At 42.7% G+C, this 21,879-nt stretch overlaps 1 protein-coding gene across 1 annotated transcript in view; it reads left to right on the top strand.

The window, feature by feature from the left end:
* The window catches only part of PDE11A (phosphodiesterase 11A), a gene marked incomplete at both ends in the record, with an annotated part of 323,910 nt that overhangs the window by 145,880 nt on the left and 156,151 nt on the right, over positions 1 to 21,879 (top strand). Inside the window, one exon of the mRNA XM_080927937.1 lies at positions 7,588 to 7,720. Coding sequence (XP_080784063.1) covers positions 7,588 to 7,720 — 133 coding nt within the window. The remainder of the gene's footprint in view (positions 1 to 7,587; positions 7,721 to 21,879) is intronic.

Genomic DNA, 21,879 nt, shown 5'->3' with positions numbered 1-21,879 from the left:
ATTCAAAATGGAATTGAATGAAAACAGTGGACGGTATTAAAGAGTCTCAGTGTCAGGAAAGCTGAGAACCATCACATCAAAGCATCTATCATAGTCCATTGCTACTGTCTGTGTGTTTCCTGAGGCTGTGACCTCGTCAGCTTCTGTCTATACCCTCTCCGTGTAGGTAGGGATGGAATTGGGTTGACAGCCTTGTGCAGGTGGTGACTTCTACAATCCTTTGTTGTGGCGGTAGACTACCTGACACAAACATCTTAAAGGAGAGAAAGGTTTATATAGTTTGTGGCTTATGAGGTGTTAGTGCAGGGTGGCTAGCACCATTGTTTCTGAGCTGGTGGAGATGCAGACCAGCAAGACAGTGGAAGTTTGTGAGCCTAGCAAACAGTCATCTACTTCCTCAAGCTAGGCCTCATCTCCTTCTTCTATCATCTCTCGATAATGCTATCACATTATGAGTGTATCAAGGGATGCCTGTATTGATTAGGGCAGTGTCCTCAGGATCCAGTCACTTCCCTTAAGCCCATGAGCCAACAGTCAGGGCCTAACACAAACAGGAACAAATTGTGGAACAGGGACTGAAGTAAAGATCATCCAGAGGCTGCCTCACCTGGGGATCCACCCCATATATAGTCACTAAACCCAGTCACTATTGCTGATACCAAGAAGTGCTTACTGGCAGGAGCCTGATATGGATGCCTCTTTAGACACTCTGCCAGAGCCACACTGATACAGATGATGATACTTGCAGCTAACCAGCAGACTGAACACGGGAACCCCAATGAAGAAGCTAGAGAAAAGACTGAAGGAACTGGGAAGAACATGGGAAGAACATTATCAACCAACCAAACCCTCCAGAATTCCCAGGGACTAAAACACAATGTAATGAGCACACATGGAGAAACTCATGGTTCCAGTTGCATATGCAGCAGAGGAGGCATTGTCTGACATCAATGGGAGGAGAGGACTTTGGTCCAGTGAACGTTCATTTTCCCAGTGTAGGGAAATGCCAAGGCGATTGAGTGGGGACATCTTCAAGAAGCAAGGGAAGGGTTAGGGGGAATGGGAGAAAGGAGGAAATGGGATAACATATAAAATGTAAATACATAGACTATCTAATAAAAATATTAAAAAATAAAACATTAATGTCTGATCTTCATGGAATCATTCTTATAGGATAAAATCCAACTATAATGATTTATTTTAACTATATAAAATTGACCTCTCTAAAGTCAGGATTCATATCAAACTACCAGGCTAGCTGTCAATCTTATTTGTCTTGCTTTCTGGAGATCAAGTGTGTAGAGAGATGTAGTTATTTAAGTGAGTCTCATGTTCAGGCCTACAGCTCACAGCTACCTTTTCTTTGTGGCATCATGCTTCCAAATGTGAGACTGAAATTGCCTTCAGAAAGATCTTCCCAAACTCAGCTGTATTGACAGTGGAGATGAAGATAAAAGAGAATTGCCCTATTATAGACAACACATATGGCCACAGCGTGGCTGCCTTCAGGGAGAAGGACAGGGATGTAGATACAAGTCCTGGGGCTGGCAAGGTTCAGACTAGCTTTGGAGAGAAATCTATACACGCAAAATAAAACAGGATTAAAGTAAACAACTCAGGACAGGTTACTTCAATATCTTAAATCTAGTTTGCTAAAGTTTCAAACACAGAAAACAGTGTAAATAAACATAGGATGGTCTCTAGAGTTACTTCTCAAAGCAGCATCAATCAGAAGACACAGCAAATGCGTAAGATAATGGTAGTCATTAGACTGTGCCATGTTGATATTTCTCTTGCCAACATCAGAGTCTATTTACATATTTTCACCAGAAATTCTCAGGATCTTATTTTTTTAAGAAGAAGTATTGGTTGGGTCTCTATTAATTAAGAATTAGGCAACAGAAGACTGACTCATGTATGGAATACACACAAAGGGTGTGTTCCTGTTTTGATGACCTAAGGAGTTGGTACATGCAAAACTGTTGTTTTGAATATGAAATGTTCCTCATTTCCCATGAGTGTTTTATTCTCCCTTTTAAGAAGGACTGAAGCATCTACCTTTTGGTCTTCCTTCTTTTTGAGCTTCATAAGGTTTGAAAATTGTTTCTTGGGTATTCTGAACTTTTAGGCTAGTATCCACTTATCACTAAGTGCATACCATGTATGTTCTTTTGTGACTTACCCAGGATGATAGTTTTTAGTTTCATCCATTTGCCTAAAAATTTCATGAAGTCATTGTTTTTAATAGCTGAATAGTACTCCATTGTGTAAATGTACAACAATTTCTGTATCCATTCCTCTGTTGAAGGGTTCTTTCTAGCTTCTGGCTATTATAAATAAGGTTGCTATGAACATGGTGGAACATGTGTCCTGGTTATATGTTGAAGCATCTTTTGGGTTTATACCTAGGAGTGGTATAGCTGGGTCCTCAGGTAATACTATGTCCAATATTCTTAGGAACCATCAGACTGATTTCTAGAGTGGTTGTACCAGCTTACAACCCCACCAACAATGGAGGAGTGTTCCTCTTTCTCCATGTCCTCCCAAACATCTGCTGTCACCTGAGTTTTTGATCTTAGCCATTCTGACTGGTGTGAGGTGGAATCTTAGAGTTGTTTTGATTTGAATTTCTCTGATGACTAAGGATGTTGAACATTTCTTTAGGTGCTTCTCAGCCATTTGGTATTCCTCAGTTGAAAATTCTTTGTTTAGCTCTGTCCCCCATTTTTAATAGGGTTATTTGATTATCTGGAGTCTAACTTTTTTGAGTTGCTTGTATATATTGGATAATAGCCCTCTATCATATATAGAATTGGTAAAGATCTTTTTTCAATTTGTTGGTTGCTGTTTTGTCCTCTTGACAATGTCCTTTGCCTTACAGAAGCTATGCAATTTTATGAGGTCCCATTTGTCAATTCCTAATCTTAGAGCATAAGCCACTGGTGTTCTGTTTAGGAAATTTCCCCTGTGCCTATATGTTCTAAGCTCTTCCCCCTCTTTCTCTTCTATTAGTTTCAGTGTACCTGGTTGTGGAGGTCTTTACCCTTCCCGGATCATAACTACAAGGGTTGAGTTTTCATTGTGCTGTTTTATTCTAAGATTTCTTAAAAATATGCTCACTGCACAGGAAAAGTAGTATTATGATTTGAATGTTAAGAAGTCACAAACTTTTGAAACTGTACAGGCTTGTTTTTGTGCGTTGACACAAGCTGGAGTCACCAGAGAGAAAGAAGCCTCCAGTGAGGAAATGACTCCATGAGTTCCAGGTGTAAGGCATTTTCTCAATGGGGGAGGTCCCAGCCCATTGTGGGTGGAGCCATCCCTGGGTTAGTGGCCTCTGAGTTCTATAAGAAAGCAAGCTGAGCAAGCCAGGGGAAACAAGGCAATACGTGCCACCCCTTCATGGCCTCTGCATCAGCTCCTGCCTCCAGGATCCTGTTTTAGTTCCTGTCCTGACCTCATTCAGTGATGAACAGCAATATGAAAGTATATGCTGAATAAAACCTTTCCTCCCCAACTTGTTTTATTGCCATGGTGTTTTTTTCACAGCAATAGAAACCCTAACTAAGACAGAAACATCGATATTCTTCCAAAATGTCTGTATGAGAAAATCAGCCTAGATGTAGTTGCTTGTCAGTACAGACAGGAGTCTGGTAGAGTCTGAAAGAGCTCTTTAATTAGGTGTGTGACAGTGTGCACTAAACAATGTGACCTTAATATCCAGGGACCAAAATGTTTCACAGAGCTTAGTGGAAAACATTTGATGCCCTGAGATACAGTTGTCAGCTTTCTTCAAATGGGTTCAAAGTAGTGGACTATGACCATTCATTCTTGAATGAGAGAATAGGTCTCCCTGGAGACTCGGGGTGCAGGGAAGTCAGAGGTGCCCGTGTCCTTACAACCGGACGAATGACACACAGAAGCACTGAATTGAACTCATTTACACCCTTAAACTACGAAGGTCTGGAAATGTTTGTTTTGCAGGTGTGTCTCCACAGTGTGGTGGCTCTTCTTAAAACTTGGTATAAATGAAAACTTGGCTGTTGACCTTTAATCTCTATAACTGGAATGTTCAACTCAAGAAAGCTGGTTAATTCAACTTTAGATGTTAAAAGTTGGTCTCACAAAATCCTGATGGTTAAGACTTGCTGGAAAAAAATTCAAACCTTCATTGATGTTATGTGCCCATTTTTTTCAGATGTCTTGAAGAAGCAATGGAAGCCAGTCACTGACAATCCACACAGGCATCTTTGTGAGAATTTGTACCTTCTTTGATGGTACAAGTCAATTGTATGTTCAGGCTAAATTTTATCAGCACTCATTTCTTTAGGGCAGTAGTTCTCAACCTTCCTCTCATTGTGGTGACCACCAACCTTAAGATTATTTTTATTGCTACTTCATAACTATAATTTCTGCTATTATGAATCATAATGCAAATATTCACTTTCTGATGATCTTTTGGGAGTCATGACCCATGGAGTGAGAACCACTGTTTTAAAGAGAACTGTTATGTCTGCAGAGCTGTCCATGGTCTTAACGTGTCCTGCTCCCTCGGCAACCAACACAAAGAAATGAAACAGCAGTGAATGCAGGGCTCCTCAGTCAACACAGAATACAGAAGTCCTCAGTCAACAAAGATACAGGATGTCTTCAGTCAATACTGAATATAGGGGCCTTCAATCAATACTGAATACAGGAGTTCTAATCAATACTGAATACAGGAGTCCTAGTCAATATAGAATACAGGGGTCTTTAGAAGTCAGGACAAGTTTATCAGCAGGGCCTATATAAAGAATTGACCCATTAAGCCAAGGATATCCCTCAAAAATCAGAATTAACTGAAGCCCTTTCGTTTGTGATTAAATGCATTACATTGTATTGTATAAAGGAATACTGACTTCTATGTGAGAATCTGCTGCAGATGTGATGCTTTTAAAAGATGTTTACTGTGCTAAACGTCTGTCTAACCAGCTCTACTATCCCCAGCAGTCTACAGTTTATAGATGAAATACTGGTAACTCACCTGAAACCGTAGTGGTGAAAGGTCATTTGAATGGGACAGATCTGACTTCAGAATGAGGGTCTGAATTACGTTGCACAAAAATCACCCTTTGAAATAAAATGAGAACAATAAAGAAGCAAGGCTCTGAAGGCTGCAGCCGCACTGTGGTTGGGACTAAAAGGCTGAACTGGTACAAAAGCCAGAATTCGCTGCGGTCTGGATGTTCTCTCATTGATCCCAGTGTGGGATGCCTGCAGACGCTCCTCTGGGAGACAACTAGCTCATGTTGGTGAGCTCTCAGAAATGGGGTCGGTTTCCTTAGAGAAGCAGCCCTGGAGAGGTCTCACTTCTTCCTCCATGTGAAATACAGCAAGAAGGAAGCAGACAACAAATCTGTAAAGGCTTTGGTCTTGGATTTTTCAGAACCATGGCAGACAAATATTTGTTATGTTCTTTGTAGCATTCTGTTACAACAACCCAGACAATGATACAAAGTAACAAATCAACTCTCCTGATTTCTCTCTGGGCATCCTAGCTCCTAAACCTTAATCCGTGGACCATCAACTGGACAGACACAAGGATGCTTGCAGAAGACTCTGCATTGTCACAGCCTTTGGGCACTTCAGGTCCTACCTCCTTTCTGAAGCTTTAGCTAAGCTACACCACCTGGTTCCTGGGCTACTTCAGCATTCATAGTTGCTTCAACTGACTTGGTGAACCACTTAGCTCAACCACAGGGTTTGTTGTTGTTGTTTTTGAGACTTGCACCGAGTATGTCAATTTATATGTTGTTTAAATGCCAGTATGCTTGTATCTGCTTCTCTTCAGCTGTGTGGTTAAGGACTATAAGGGCAAAGACCATAGCTTTTCCTACTGTTTCAACAGAGCCTGGCTTGGAATCCAGGCTCCTATTTCTGCAACTGTCGCTTGATGTTGGGATTATTTCCATGCAGTGTGCGGTCTGAACTGAGAAAATGCTAAAATGTCCTAGATTTAGAAGGAGGCTTTTGGGAGCCCTAGCTCGGTGGTACTTTGTCATCTTCCCTCCTTTGGGAATTCTTTAAGTGGGGACCTGAGGCTGTAATGAGGAAAGCCAGTGTTTCTGCTCCGTCCCCTCCACAGAAGCTCAGAGCAAAGGGTTTACTACTTCCTGTACCTTCCTGCCTCTCTAGTTTTGGTTCTTATTCTCTGTCTCTCTCTGTCTCTCTGTCTCTCTCTGTCTCTGTCTGTCTCTCTCCCTCTCTGTCTGTCTCTGTCTCTTTATGTCTCTGTCTGTCTCTGTCTCTTTATGTCTCTGTCTCTCTGTCTCTCTCTGTCTCTGTCTCTCTCCCTCTCTGTCTGTCTCTGTCTCTTTATGTCTCTGTCTCTGTCTGTCTCTGTCTGTCTGTCTCTCTCTCTCTCTCTCTCTCTATCTCTCTCTCTCTCTCTCCCTCCTTCCTCTGTTTTCAGAGGCTAGTCCATGAGTCTTGATTTTCTCCTGCTTATTAAACTGCAGAAGGATAATGAAGAAACACATCAGGTACATGTCGCCTCACCTCTTCCTCTCCATTGCTTTCCTTAAAGCGTGACACGAAGCTTCGTTTGTCATAGATGGAGGTTGGCAAAGTGAAAACAGAATGCCGGCTTTGTTATTTGTGTTCGACAACGAAACAACTTTTCTTTGAAGTTCCCAGTCTTCATCTCTTTGATTTATGTACCACTTAAGAGCTATAAACCCAAGCCTCTTATTAAAACTTCCATTGGCAGCTAGAGACCTACAGAGAATAAGTTTGTGTACTCTTCGTGTTTTATGTGCATTAAGAGATGGATAACATCCCAAATGTGTCCTGAGCTTACCAGTCACAGATGTGGCATAGAGCTGATCGTAGATGGTAATGTCTACACCCCCCACTGCTCATTCATGCATCTGGTGGTCTCCATGACGACCCCGGCAACAGCTCCTGCTCTTCTCAGTGTGCCGTGGACTCCAAATGGGTACACACGGTGTAATAACAGCTATGTACAAATGGGAACAAGCAGTGGAATAGCAACAACTGTTAACACTCTTAGTATTTTCTTACATAAAATATAACTTAAACTAAAAACACCAATAGGGCTCCGTTACCATTGGAAATGTGGCTAAATGGTAGACCACTGGCTTAGCCCACGTAAGGCCTTTTGTTCTATTCTCAATCTCAAAACATCTAACTTTTATTTCCCAGCCCCACCCCACTTGGCATCAAAACCTCGGGGATGTTCAGCTAGGGGGCCAAACAGAGGAACCCAGTGGAAACGTATGAAGCTGTGTTGGTATCCTGTTACCAGTCTGTGTGCTTTGATCTGTCTACCCTGAGGCTTACACACAGCAGAGTTGTTCTCTGGCCCATAGAGGATCTGTGTTTCTATCCATGGTCTGATTACTTTCCACTCTAGTGGGGAAGGCATTTCAAAGTGGCTCCTGATAATTATCTCCCTGCCATCCTACGGCTAACACTGTTTATCCCTCCACAATGAGGACAAGCGATATTGCTATTAATGTAGCCTTACGGAGCTTACTTTCCAACAAACTTAGTTTCTCCTCTTTCTTATTGCTGGTGCTCTGACAGTTTCAAAGAGAGCATGGAGAAATCATCTTACTCCGACTGGCTGGTAAATAACAGCATCGCCGAGCTGGTTGCTTCGACAGGCCTTCCTGTGAATGTCAGCGATGCCTACCAGGACCCGCGCTTCGATGCTGAGGTAAGAGGAGCCCACTGCTTTGAGGTTCTGTTGTCACAATGTTGATGGCTTTCCTGATGGAGGTGGAGAAGGGATGTCATGCAGAGCCACGGTGACCAAGATAATTGACACTTCTGTGCCCTCTGTGATCTGGTTCCCAGGATTGCCTGCTGTGGGCTGACTACTGTCAGGGTCTTCCCAGACTTGGGGTGAAATGATGATTCTTAGCCTGACACTCTTTCATAATAGGGTAGACTTGATATTAAACTGTGAGGTAATAATAAAATGCATACATGACATGCTCGTTGAAGATAATAATAAAAGCACATACATGACATGCTCACTGGCCAACAAAAGCTAGAATCACTATCATATTTTTAAAAATTGCTCCCAATAAACAGGACAGCCCTGGCTGTCCTAGAACTCACTCAGTAGACCAGGCTGGCCTCGAACTCAGAGATGCCCCTGTGTCTGCCTCCCAAGTGCTGGGCTTAAAGGAGCATGTTACCACCCTCCTAGCGGTATTTTTAAATTTGAATCTGGTTAATTTACTTACATCTCTTGAACATGGTCTATAACAGCTCTCATGCCTCCTGTGGACACTGGGATGACACACATGGACCACACAGGCTGTATTTCACAATGACCACCCTGGCCATTGAATACAGGGTAAATACAGCGAGAGGGACATTTGATCCCTGATATGTTAAAAGCTAGGGGTTGTTATAGCAGTTCCTAGACATTGAGAGCTGATTCATGCTCAGACGTGTGAGGATGCGATCCTACTGTCCGTCAGAGCCCACAGACCATCTTGTGTATAGCTGTTATGGGGCCCTAGTGATGCCATGAAAGCAAGAATCTAAATCAGATAAATGACTCCAGATCATCTTTGTGTGTCTCTGGAGATGTTAAATCCAATTCCTTGTCTCCTGGACCAGTCCTCTCCCAGGCTCCATTCCCCAAGCTTTGTTCTCTTCCTCCTGGATTTGATGCCCCCATTTTGAAAACTCTTTGATGAACTCCCAGTCTGGGTTGGATACCATCATCTATCCTAATGGTGACCAATTCCAGCTCTCTGCAATCTGGGACCCTGTGTTTGAACTCCAGGAAGGCACAGAGTCTCATGTCTCTCCTTTGCTTGTGAGGAAGAGTACCCAGCACCTGGGTTGTATGGCTGCCGGAGTGGGGACACAGGTGTCAGTATTTGCATGCTGGACCTTGGAGCAGAGAGCTGCGGAGCAAGTTCTGTCTCTTGCTATGTCTCTCCTTGATCTGAGAAAGAGCGGGCACCAAAGAAAACATTTCTGTGCACACAACGTTACGAAGAGAAGTTCTCGGTACTCTATGATCGCCACTCATAATAAATGAACAACGCAAGGACTTTGGCTATGCAGAAAAATAATTGCCAGTTGTTACAAAGTCAGCCTGTTTAATTGGCTGTGGGAGAGGTAAGTGGTTCCTGACCTAGATCATGGCAGTGAGTTGGGTGTGGATTGCTGCAGTTCTGCTTGTAGCACTGGACCGTGGGGAGATCAAATCTGGAGAAAAAGAAAAAAGAAAAAGAAAAACAGGAAATTAAATCACTGACTCTTCCCCCAAGTTCATTGAGTACCTTAAATGTAAGAGAACATGGGCACACCGATATGCCCCCCCCCCCCCAGATATCATTACTTTTGAATTTTTGTATTGATTTTCCCCTGGTCCCATCTCCTTACTCCCCAGCCCCATGGGTAACCAATACACAGCATTTGAACTTAGCATTTCTTGGCCATCCTACATAGGTTCATTGCACACATCTAAAGCTCTACCAACTATGTTTGGATGTTGTTCCCCTCTGAATTTTAAGTTGACTGATACTGTGTGTATTCGCCTACCGTGTTCCGCACTCAGCGTTATGTGGCTGATTCTGCCAAGTATGAGCATTATATAAAAACGTAAGCCCCATTTTATTTATCCAAAAGGTTTCTGATTAGATGTTTTGCGGATCTATCATTTGAATGATAAATGAATGGGGAAGAAGCCATTCCTCTGCTCTTCGCTGGTTGCTTTTCACTGATATGATCAATAAAATGAATGAAACATAAATAAATAAAAGGGAGAGCATGAGTGCTCCTAGGTATGGTGGAGAAGAAGGTTTATTATGAAAATACAGAAAGGGGCAAAGATAGAGACATCTGGGCCAGTTCAGCGTGAACACAGCTGGACTGAGCTAGGTCATGCATGTGACGGGAGAGGGGAGGAAGAGTGAGAAAGGCGCTGCCAAGGGAGAGGGTGGCCTGGGCCAGAGAGCAAAGGGATAAGAGTGGAACCAAAATGGCTGGATTATGTGTGGAGGGGCTTGGGGAAGGGCAGTCCAAACCCTCCCAAAGAGTTCAGGGTGGTGGGTGGGGTGTGGCAGCTGTGGGGACTGGCATCAGTTTTGATATGTTAATAGGCACCTCCGTTATCCATTTGTCCCCAGTTTAAGACCCAACCTGTGTGTATCTGTGTTATATCTGTGTGTATGTGTGTGTCTGTATGTATACGTGTAAGTTTTAAGGACAGTTTTTAAATCGATTTGTTTAATGTATATGAGTGTTGTGTGTGGGGGGGGAGAGAAACCTTGCACATGTATGTACCTGGTGCAAGTCAGAGGAGGCTGGAGGATGTCCTGAACCTGGAGTTATGGATGACTGTGAGCTGCCAAAGGGTCCACTGCCAAGGGGTTCAGTGCTCTCAACTGTTGAGCCATCCCCTCTGCCCTTTGCTGGTTGCTTTTAAACCACAGAGCAAATCAAAAAGATAATAATGATGCCAAGATGATTACTGATCCTTCTAATAAGAAACAATCCACCCCGCCATGCTGTGCCGTAAAGTATAAAAGCAAGCTGGCCTTCCAGAGATGGCCGCTGGGAGGTTTGGAAGCTCAGCCCAAGCACCCACAGGAAGAGAATGGCCCTTGTTTTCTGATCTTGGTTTTGTAACTGTTGTGTTTCCTCGTGATCCAAGCCCCAGAGGATGGCTTTAAGGTGCTGTCAGGTACCTGCCGAGGGGCTGTGGGGCAAGCGATCTCAGCTGTCCTCTGCTGGGTATTCTCTTGTTAAGCCTCTTAACGAGTTAATGGAGTTGCCTCGGGGAACCAGAAGGGGAGTCACAGCGATCATCGATCTTCTGTTTGCCCAGAGTCTTTGACTCTCACCAGGTTTGCCTGTTGGTCTTGAAAACCTATATGTGTTTAAGGACAAATTTCTTAGGAAGCCATGACAGGACGCTACATAAAATAGTTATAAAGCTAACTTTAAATTGAGCTTTAAATTGCCAGTGATGGTCACTATAATCATTCTTACACTTCAAGACTCTACAATCCTTGAAAACACCTGAAAAAAAATGTCAATATACATTGACTTTATTTATCTATTGTAGTATAAATACGCTCCTGTTGATAGATCTGGGGGAGGGTATATTTTGTATTTATCAGCCATTATATGTCTTCTCTTAGGAGACACAGATTCCATGTTTGCTTTTAAAGATGTTGAAAGGGGTGCTGTTATTCGTGGCCCCCCAGAGATGACCACTCAGACTGAGTTAGTTAGTGCTAACTGAGAGTCTTATTTTAGCTGGCTGGGATTACACTCAAGTAGTTACCATCCTAGGTGTAGCCTCAAATGTCCAGAGCACAAGGGTTTGAGGGCAGAAACCATGTCCTGTATGTGTGGGGTGCAGGAAGGATGCACTTCTCAAAAGCTAGTTTAACAGAAGCTAAGACAAGCAATGAGCTGGAGAGGGTTCAAACCAGCAGGCAGTTTAGCAGACACTAAGATAAACTGGCTAGGACTTCCAGACCTTGGGTTTCTAGAATAGCGTTGGGTGATTTTCCTGAGATTCTCCATCAAGAAGGTCAGATTCTAATTAAACCTGAAATGGCCTCAGCAAGATGGAGGAACCTTGTCTTCTCACCCTGTATGTACCGATTTTCTGCTGCTTCGTAATGAACCCCGATGGCTCAGCGACTGAGAACTCCCATCCTCCATCACGAAGCTTCTTGTGGTCAGAAGTTTGGGAATGACACCTCTGGGCTCTCTGTTCAGGATCTCCCATGGCTGATCAGATTGTTGGCAGCATGGAGTTCCTTGCCTGGTAGAATGCTGGCTACAGCCAAGGATGTCCACGTGTAAGGAGACGGTTTCCTGAGTCCCGCCATCCCAGGAACAAAATCCACCTTGGCAGTGGGAAAAAAACTGAGTTTAAGTTCCCAGGCCCCTGAACCCCACTCCTATCTTGATTGTTCGGATCTTTCATGTTTGTCTGCTAACCAGTAAAGGATGGAAATCAGAGAGATGCTGTTATCCCGGTATCTAAACTAAGACACACAAGCCATAAATGTGTTGTTTGTCTTGACTTCGTTGAAATTGTGCACCTTGCCCACATCTTTGTTCCTTTAACATCCTAGATTCCAGATCAGTGTCTAGGAGTCTGCAAAAGCTGACTCAAGGTCCCTGAAACCAGTTGACCTGGCTAAGACCCAGTTGCCAATGTTAATTTGCTTGTTTAATTCCTGCGTCAAAATATGATTGGTTACTGCAACAGCCCACCACGCTCACTCACACTTTGTGTTCTCCTCCTTTAAAAATGTTGGAAATCTCCCTCCTGGGATGCTCTTCAGATCCCAAACTGGCCACCTTCCGGTGTATGTAGAAAATAAAGATTTCATTTTAAGCTTCTGTTTCTGAGGTGAGTTTTGTTAGCTTCTACCCCGAACCCAACACATGGGCTTTGAGAGGTTTCCCTCAGGTCTTGAAGGTGGCCCTCTCAGCTCATCCTCCAAAGCTAATAGGAAGAGCTTACTCTAGGAAGTTGTCCCATAAAGTGACGCATATGTCCTGATAAGAAAAAAAAAAGAGAAATAAATACAGGCACAGAGAAGTGCTTCTATAGTAATATATACAAGGGGATGTAGAAATGGACACATTGTTTTCTAATAAAATCCTCAGACGGAGCATGTACAGAACAGATTAGAACCCTCTTCCCTCATACCTATGTCTCTCTGTGTTTCTCAGTCTCTATAAAGAGACTGTAATCCAGTTCTTCCTAATGCTTATGTGAGGAGTTCCACAGGCGTGATGCTTCTTCCTTTCCCTCTCACTGTACATCTGATTCATGACGAGGTGCAGCTGGTCCTGTCCATCAACCTTATTCATCTCTCACCACTCAGCTGCACTCGGTCCTTATCAGTGGTCCTAACTACACCATCTTCTCCAGGCTAATTCATCACCATGGCCCCCTGATCTGACGCCAGTTTCAGCTTTCTGCTCAAGTCTGCGGTTTAGTCTGCTCAGAGCAGCCTGCTGCTTTTCTGTCATAAAACATATCATAGCTTTTCAAAGTCTCCTTCTTCTGTGAGAGAAAAAGCCAAAGGCCATTTTCTTGGAGGTCTGTAGTATCCTGCATATCTTAGGGTTTTACTGCTGTGAACAGACACCATGACCAAGGCAAGTCTTACAAAGGACATTTAGTTGGAGCTGGCTTACAGGTTCAGAGGTTCAGTCCATTAGCATCAGGCATGGCATGGTGCAGGCAGAGCTGAGAGTTCTACATCTTCACCTGAAGGCTGCTAGCAGAATACTGACTTCCAGGCAGCTAGGATAAGGATTTTAAAGCCCATACTCACAGTGACGCACCTACTCCAACAAGGCCACACCTTCTAATAGTCTCACTCCCTGGGCTGAGGGTATACAAACCATCACACTGTATGATTTGCTACACCCCTGTCTACCTCTAGAGTCTACCTTGCTAATACTGTGTGGCTACACTTGTTGCCATGTTCCTGGAACACACCACTCATACAAACCTCCTTAGGGCCTTCACACTGTCATTTCCTCAAGAGTGCACTCTCTCTAATATTCTTTGCCCTTCTTATTTTACCATTCTTTCCAAATAATCTTAACACTTTATAATATATAATTTGCCTTTATGTGTTTTAAATCTTTATTGTGTTAACTTGTCCTGAGGAGACATGAACGAGTATCTATTTACCCCTTATAAAGCATCAGTAACAGACTAAAGACAGGATCTAACCAAGTCTAAGTGGGGGAAACTGAGTTTATTCTGAGTTACCTGTGGGAGGATAGGCAACACAAAGGCTGCTACCCTAGTGAAGGAGAGCCCCCCTCACTCCATCACTGAAGAAGAGACTCCTTCATTCCAGCTTACATATCCTTGAAAACAAGAGGGCCCTCAAGTATCTAATGGGTCGCCTCATGAGCCATCTTACAAGTTATTCATGAGTCCCTCCTACACCATTTACTTGAGTCTAATTTCACGTGGGTAACTGTAACTACTTTGATTCCAAGATGGCGGAAGCTATGGCATGCCCAGAGGCCAGCATTCCACAGTGGCCTCCTATTACCAGAATGTAAGCACTGTGAAGATGAAAAGTCTTTTCAGTTTTGTTCACTGGTGTGCTCATACCTAGAGCAATATTTGGTGCATAATAAACGTTGTTATTTTCAGCGCTGTGTGTTGTCTGAATCTACTATAGATCATAAAATGCATTTTATGCTGACGTGAACAGTAGTATATGTTTAAGAGAAGATAAGGACAGTTACTGCGAACCGTTCACCACCCCCATCTCTAGTGACTGAGATTAGAGCTTTCAGTTTCATTGTTGCCTTAACATTTTCTTTTTTTTTAACAACTTTATTTTACAAAACAAAGATAAATGTACAGATTTTAAGCATTTTTTGCATAAAATTATACAATACATTTTTGTCAGTACTTTTTTTTCAGATTTTAAAATAATTTTTACATAAACCAGTATGAATGTATTTTTTAGTCGATACTTGATATTTTTAAAGGTTTGATAGTATGCATTGAAAACTTAATAGTTACAATGAGCATAAAGTACGTGTAAAACAAAATGTAACATGGAAATAGTCAAAGTTTTCTTGTTGTGTAAAGATTTTTTTTCTTTTGTTTTGTTTTGTTTTCTTTATTTCTTGGACTTCATACAGTCTGTGAGTTGTTTCTGGGGCAGTGCGAGCCTCTGGGGTTAGCATCCCATTATCAGTGACTGCATATTATGTCTGTTCTTTTATGACTGGGTTATCTCACTCAGAATGATATTCTCTAGATGAAGCCATTTTCTTAAGAATTTGGTCAAGTCATTGTTTCTGGTGGTTGAGTAGTATTCCATTGTGTAAATGTACCACAATTTTTGTATCCATTCATCTTCTGAAGGACATCTGGGTTCTTTCCAGCTTCTGGCTATTATAAATAGAGCTGCTATGAACATTGTGGTGCATATATCTTTGTTGTGTACTAAGGTGTCTCTGGGGTATATGCCCAGAAGTGGAATAGCTGGGTCTTCAGGTAGTATTATGTCCAATTTTCTGAGGTATCGCCAGACTGATTTCCAGAGTGGTTGTATTAGTTTGCAACCCCACCAACAGTGGAGAAGGGTTCCTCTTTCTCCACAACCTCGCCAGCATCTGTTGTCATCTGAGCTTTGGATCTTGCCCAATCTGACTGGTGTGAGGTGGAATCTCAGGGTTGTTTAGATTTGCATTTCCCTGATGGCTAAGGATGTCGAGCATTTCCTCAGATATTTCTCAGCCATTCGATATTCCTCAACTGAGAACGTTTTGTTTAGCTCTGTACCCCATTTTTTAATAGGGTTATTTGATTCTCTGGTGTCTAGCTTTTTGAGTTCTTTGTATACCTTAGATATTAGGCCTCTATCTGATGTGGAGTTGGTAAAAATCTTTTCCCATTCTGTTGGCTGCCGTTTTGTTTTCTTGACAATGTCCTTAGCCTTACAGAAACTTTGCAATCTCATTAAGTCCCATTTGTTAATCTTTGACCTTAGAGCTTGAGCCATTGGTGTTTTGTTCAGAAAATTTTCTCCTGTGCCTATATGTTCTAAAGTTTTCCCTACTTTCTCATCTAATAGTTTCAGTGTATCTGGTTTAATGTGGAGATCTTTGATCCACTTACACTTGAGCTTTGTACAAGGAGATAAGAAAGGGTCTATTTTCATTCTTTTGCATGCTGAGTGCCAGTTGGACCAGTACCATTTGTTGAATAGGCTGTCCTTTTTCCATTGAATGTTTACAGCTCCTTTGTCAAAACTCAGGTGACCATATACATGAGGGCTCATTTCTGGATCTTCTATTCTATTCCATTGATCCACATGCCTATTTCTGTACCAGTACCATGCAGTTTTCAGCACAATTGCCTTGTAGTATAGCTTGAGGTCAGGGATAGTGATTCCCACAGATGTTTTCTTGTTGTTGAGGATGGATTTCGCTATTCTAGGTCTTTTGTTGTTCCATATGAAATTGCACATTGATCTTTCCAATTCCATGAAGAACTATGTTGGAATTTTGATGGGGATTGCGTTGAATCTGTAGATTGCTTTTGGTAGGATGACCATTTTTAAAATGTTGATCTTTCCAATCCATGAGCATGGGAGATCTTTCCATTTTCTGAGATCCTCCTCAATTTCCTTCTTTAGAGGTTTGAAGTTCTTGTCGTACAGGTCCTTCACTTGCTTAGTTAGAGTCACACCAAGGTATTTAATAGTTTTTGTGACAATTGTGAAGGGTACCTTTTCCCTAATTTCTTTCTCCGCATGTTTGTCCTTTGAGTATAGGAAGGCTACTGATTTGTCTGAGTTGATTTTGTATCCAGCCACTTTGCTAAACTTGTTTATCAGCTGTAGGAGTTCTCTGGTGGAGTTTTTAGGGTCACTTAAGTACACTATCATGTCATCGGCAAAGAGTGATGTTTTTATCTCTTCCTTTCCGATTTGTATCCCCTTGATCTCCTTTTGCTGTCTAATTGCTCCAGCCAGGACTTCCAGTACTATGTTGAATAAGTAGGGGGAGAGTGGGCAGCCTTGTCGAGTCCCTGATTTTAGTGGGATTGCTTCAAGTTTCCCACCATTAAGTTTGATGTTGGCTGTTGGTTTGCTGTATATGCTTTTATTATGTTTAAGTATGGACCTTGGATTCCTGTTCTTTCCAGGACTTTTAACATGAAGGGGTGTTGAATTTTGTCAAATGCTTTCTCAGCATCTAATGAGATGACCATGTGATTTTGTTCTTTGAGTTTGTTTATATGGTGGATTATGTTGATGGATTTCCTTATATTAAACCATTCCTGCATCCCAGGGATGAAGCCTACTTGGTCATGATGAATGATCGTTTTGATGTGTTCTTGGATTCGGTTTGCAAGGATTTTGTTGAGTATTTTTGCGTCAATGTTCATAAGTGAGATTGGTCTGAAGTTCTCTTTCCTTGTAGGGTCTTTGTGTGGTTTAGGTACGAGGGTTATTATAGCCTCAAAAAATGAGTTGGGTAGTATTCCATCTGATTCTATCTTTTGGAATAGTTTGGAGAGTATTGGTGTTATATCCGCAATAAATGTCTGATAAAATTCTGCACTGAACCCGTCTGGACCTGGGCTTTTTTTGGTTGGGAGGCTTTTGATGACTTCTTCTATTTCTTTAGGTGTTATAGGGTTATTTAGATGGTATACTTGGTCCTGGTTTAACTTTGGGATCTTGTATCTGTCTAGGAATTCGTCCATTTCCTCCAGATTTTCCAATTTTGTGGAGTATAAGTTTTTGTAGTAGGATCTGATGATTTCTTGAATTTCCTCAGTTTCAGTTGTTATGTCTCCACTTTCCTTTCTGATTTTCTTATTTTGTATACTCTCTCTTTGCCCTCTAGTTAATCTGGCTAGGGGTTTATCAATCTTGTTGATTTTCTCAAAGAACCAACTCTTGGTTTTGTTGATTTTTCAATGGTTCTTTTTGTTTCTATTTGGTCTTCTTTTTCTGGAGTGTTTGGCATTCCAATGTTTGCTGTTATGGGAGAGCTGGGTTCTGATATTGCCAAGTTGTCTTGGTTTCCTTGGGATATACTCTTTTGCTTTCCTCTCGCCATCTTGCTTTCAGTGATATGTTCTTGCCTTTCCCTTGTATCTGGTCTGTGTCCCTGGATCTCCACTGGTCCAGGTGTCAGATTGGCCGAGCCCTGTTCTGCGCCCTGAGATCGCCGCAGAGTGGAAACAGAAGTTCCAAAGTTGTGTTCCTGGTCCCTGGATCAGGAAAGCCTGGGGGTGCGCTTACCATGTGCACTCCGCAGAGATCTCTCTGCTCCCTGGCTGCCCAGATCTCCTACTCACCAGTCTTTAAAACTTTAGGAGTTGCTGATCCGAGTGGCAGATCCTTAACATTTTCACATGTTCGTATTATTTTTAGGACCGCGCAACACTATAAAGTTTTCAAAGTTTTAGACTCTTTATAGTTCAAATGAAATTTTGCCAAGGTACTGAGAGCTTTCTGAAAATTGCGTTAGAAGTTTTTTCAAGGATTTTCAGATGTGAGCGGAAGTGAAATTACTTATCTGGATGGTTTGGTTTTCCTTGTTTCTGCCTGTAGGGAGGTTTTTTTTTTTTTTTTTTTTTTTTTTTTGAGTTCGGCTCTGAGATCTTTGATACTGGCCTCAGATCATGTTGGCAAATTGTCTTTGTAGACGATCTGTCGTGGTGGTCATGTGGCTTCTTGTCCTGCACACCGTACTAGAAAGCACCTTCACCAGGAAACAAGAGTTTCGCTTTCCCTTTGCTTGGGCGGCGGGCTTCCGAATTCAACTCTCATGATTGGCTGCTGTGTAGAGCGTCATCCGTGATGCTTTCTGCCCTCATTTTCACACTAGATTAGGAAGAAGACACGGACACAAAGACACTAACAGAGAACAGGCCATTGTTTAATTTGATGTATTATATTTTCTCGCTTACTTCAGTACATGCTTCCAATTGAACAGTTGGGGAAGAGTTTCTGGGCCTATCCCATCTAGAGTTTATATTCCACCCACAGGCAGAAATGAATGATGGACTCGGTATTTAAGTAGGAAGGGCTCTTTAAGTAATGGGAAGAGCAGAAAGTAACTCAAAGCTGGAGGTGGGGTGAGGCTTTATGTAAGAACTGGCTTGGCGCTCTTTGCGTTTGTTGGAAACACCTGAGTGGCAGGAAGCCCACCATCACCCAGAAGCCCTCGCGGCCATGATACATACGGAGCTAATACTGAGGCTTAGGACCCTGTTCTGCCTCCAGCCTCTGCCTTCCATCCCATGCAATTTTTCCCTGTGAAGTTCTGATCTTTAAAAGCCTGATGGCTCGAAAGTACTTGCCCCTGTAATGTTGCACTTAAGGATAATGGGGCCCCAGACTCCTAGGTCCTCACCGAGAGCATTAGAGCCCATTTCAGCTGTCGGAGCATCACAGAGGAGCACTTCTCAGTGCCAGCCTGGCAGGACAACGCATTCTCTGTTCTCTGGAACACCTTCTGCTCCATCAATTACGCTTCTGGTAAAAAGAAAACCGCTAAGCGGAAACCATTAATGGTAACGTGCCGCAGATCTGCGCATGTGGGCACACACACACACACACACACACACACACAACCTACAGCTCTCCTCAGCCAGCCACGTGGACACAAGCATTCCTGATAATAAGGAGGTGTGGGGCCGCCAGGGTTACTGAAACAATGGGATAAAGTGGGTAACAGTGAGTAGGGAAGGCAAGGGTGAGCCCCACAGTTCAAAGACTCAGGCAGGGTTCCTAGGCCTTACCTCATAGGACAAAGAATAGGGTTTGTGTACTCTGTTTGGGTTCAGTTCGTTGTGTGGTTGTGTGGTTGCTTGGGGTTTTTGTTTTGTTTAGTTAAGAATTTAAGGAATCATTTGTGGGTGATGATCTGGAAGATATTAGGATTAATCTTATATTCAGGATGAAACGGTTTCTGGGAAATTAAGGAACTGCCTGAGCACCGGCTCTCCCTCATCTAGCCTTAGTCCTTAGGACTTAGTACTTAGTGATTAGTACCTAGTACTTAGTACTAGAACAGAATATCTCCCCAGCACATGAGTCTGTGGATAACATAGAGGACATAAAGGAAACGTATCACAGGCTAAAGGGAAGCAACATATTATTACCGATTCGTTTTTTACTTGCTCTTTGGAAGGCTGAAAACCATGGCAGGTCTGTTTTGAAGAACCCAGAAGCTAACTCATCAGCCATCTTTAATTAGGTCTCCTACCTGGCAGTATCTTATCAGGACAGGTGTAGGCAAGTCGTTAAGTAGATAGATCTTTAATTGGCTAGTACTGGGCACCCAATGGAGTGTATTTATTTGAACTGTAACCTGTTAGGAAGGCTGTTTCATCTCTCAAAGACTTGTTTGAGGGACTCTAATGGTGTGAATTTTGTACCAGGGTGATTAGGTAGAAAGCAAGTGGAATGATAAGGCAGGTATGTTTTCACAGGTATTTCTTTGACTGTTAACAATATCTATATTTTAAAAATGCTTTACATACATTAAACACACATATATATTTTTGTCATAAAACAAACTACAAACAAAAAAAGAGAGAATCAACTGGAACATCAAAATCTAAATATGTCTTAGATTCTCTAGAGCAGAGGTTCTCAGCCTTCCTAAGGCTGCAACCCTTTAATACAGTTCGTCATGTTATAAAGACCCCAACCATAAAATTATCTCATTATTACTTCGTAATTGTAATTTGCTGCTTCTATCAGTCATAATGAAATATCTGATATGTGACTCCAAAGGGGTTGCGACCCACAGGTCGAGAACTACTGCTCCAGAGGAGCAGAAACACGGAGATGTATGTGCATATAAATAAATGCATGTATGTACATATATATCCATTCATTTATAATGTATATCCTTCATTAGAGGACCTTAATGAACATTACGTATTGCCTGTTGTGTGTTATGTATTATATATTACATATTGCACATTGCACATGAGATGCCAACGGCTTTCAATCATGGAGGCTGGCTGCGTCAGTAATCAGAGTAGTCCTAGGATATCGGTGTCTACATGGGGGAAGGTGGGCAGAGTTAGCCCACAAGGCAGTTGTTGCAGACTGCCACGGGAAGGCTGGGAAATTTCTGAGGAGCCCACGCTCCCAACTCCACCATGAGAGCTTGAAAATGCGGGCTCCACCACAGCTGGGGTAAGTCAGCTCAGGGGGAGAAGGGAGGCCAAAGCAGGAGAAGGTGAGGTAAGCTTTCTGAAACACTGGTGTTTTTAATCTGGGCTTCCACCTGAAGGTGCCTCCCACAAACGGGACAAATCAAATCAGGACAATTCCTCAGGCAGGCTCCCTATTCGGGGAATGCTACTTTGTGGCAAGCTGGCATTAATACCAACCATACAAGGATATAACCAGTGCCTCACAGAGGTGATAAAGTTCAGGCACTGGGAGTCCGTCATTCAGCCACCATTTGTTTCTGGAGCTTCGTTTCTTCATATAATCGGAGATTTGTTATCAACTAAATTGTCATCAGTCATTGGCTTTCCATTACTCTGATAAAATACACAAGACAATCAACTTAATAGTAGATTAGTTTTATTATGATTTACACTTTCAATCCAGGATTGCTTGGTTCTGTTTTGGGGTCTGTTGTGCTAATAGCATGTGAAAGAGAATACTGGTTCACAATAGCCATCATAGAGGGGGAAGGGCTTCGGTCCCAATGCCTTTGGACATACCGGGTCTTCCAAACACCTGCCTTCCTACCACCCCTTCAGCATGTGAGCCTTTTGGGAACACTTCAGATTTAAGCTATAACAGTAATGGTCAGGAATTATTCTTTCCCCTTTGCCGAGCCATTCTTCCTTGTCCTGACGTGGGATTCATTGTTTGGCAGCCCTGTGCATCCCTAAAGGGTGTCACTTTTCTCCTCCTCTGTCAGCTCCCACGGAGGATGCCACGAGCTCTCAGGCCTTACCCACCCTTCCAGAAACAACGTCCTGCTATTCACAGCAGAGCAGAGAAATGTCTCGATGATCTTTAATCAGAAACCTTACCCCCTCCACACTCTGGTACCCACCTTGGCTGTCCTTCTCTCTCACTTGGAGGACTCATCAAGAGTGACAGTCACCGCCCTACGCCCCCACACCCATTCACAGGTCTGGTAACCAGGGAGACCCTCTTCCCTCTCTTTCCTCAGACACAGTGAGAGAAATGAAAAGGACAAAACTGTCTCATGGGTCTCAGGTGTTCTGTGGATTGAAGACTCTAGCCCCATGCACTTCCGCTTTCTCAGTGTGACCTTCCCAACCCCTTCGTCTCTTCACTGTCTCTGCCTTTAATTAACCTACTT

Source organism: Micromys minutus (genome assembly GCF_963924665.1).
Source record: "Micromys minutus genome assembly, chromosome: 13".
Classification (NCBI taxonomy): Eukaryota; Metazoa; Chordata; class Mammalia; order Rodentia; family Muridae; genus Micromys; species Micromys minutus.
Note: the sequence above shows the minus strand (reverse complement) of the source record. Positions and strands in the feature narration are given on the sequence as shown.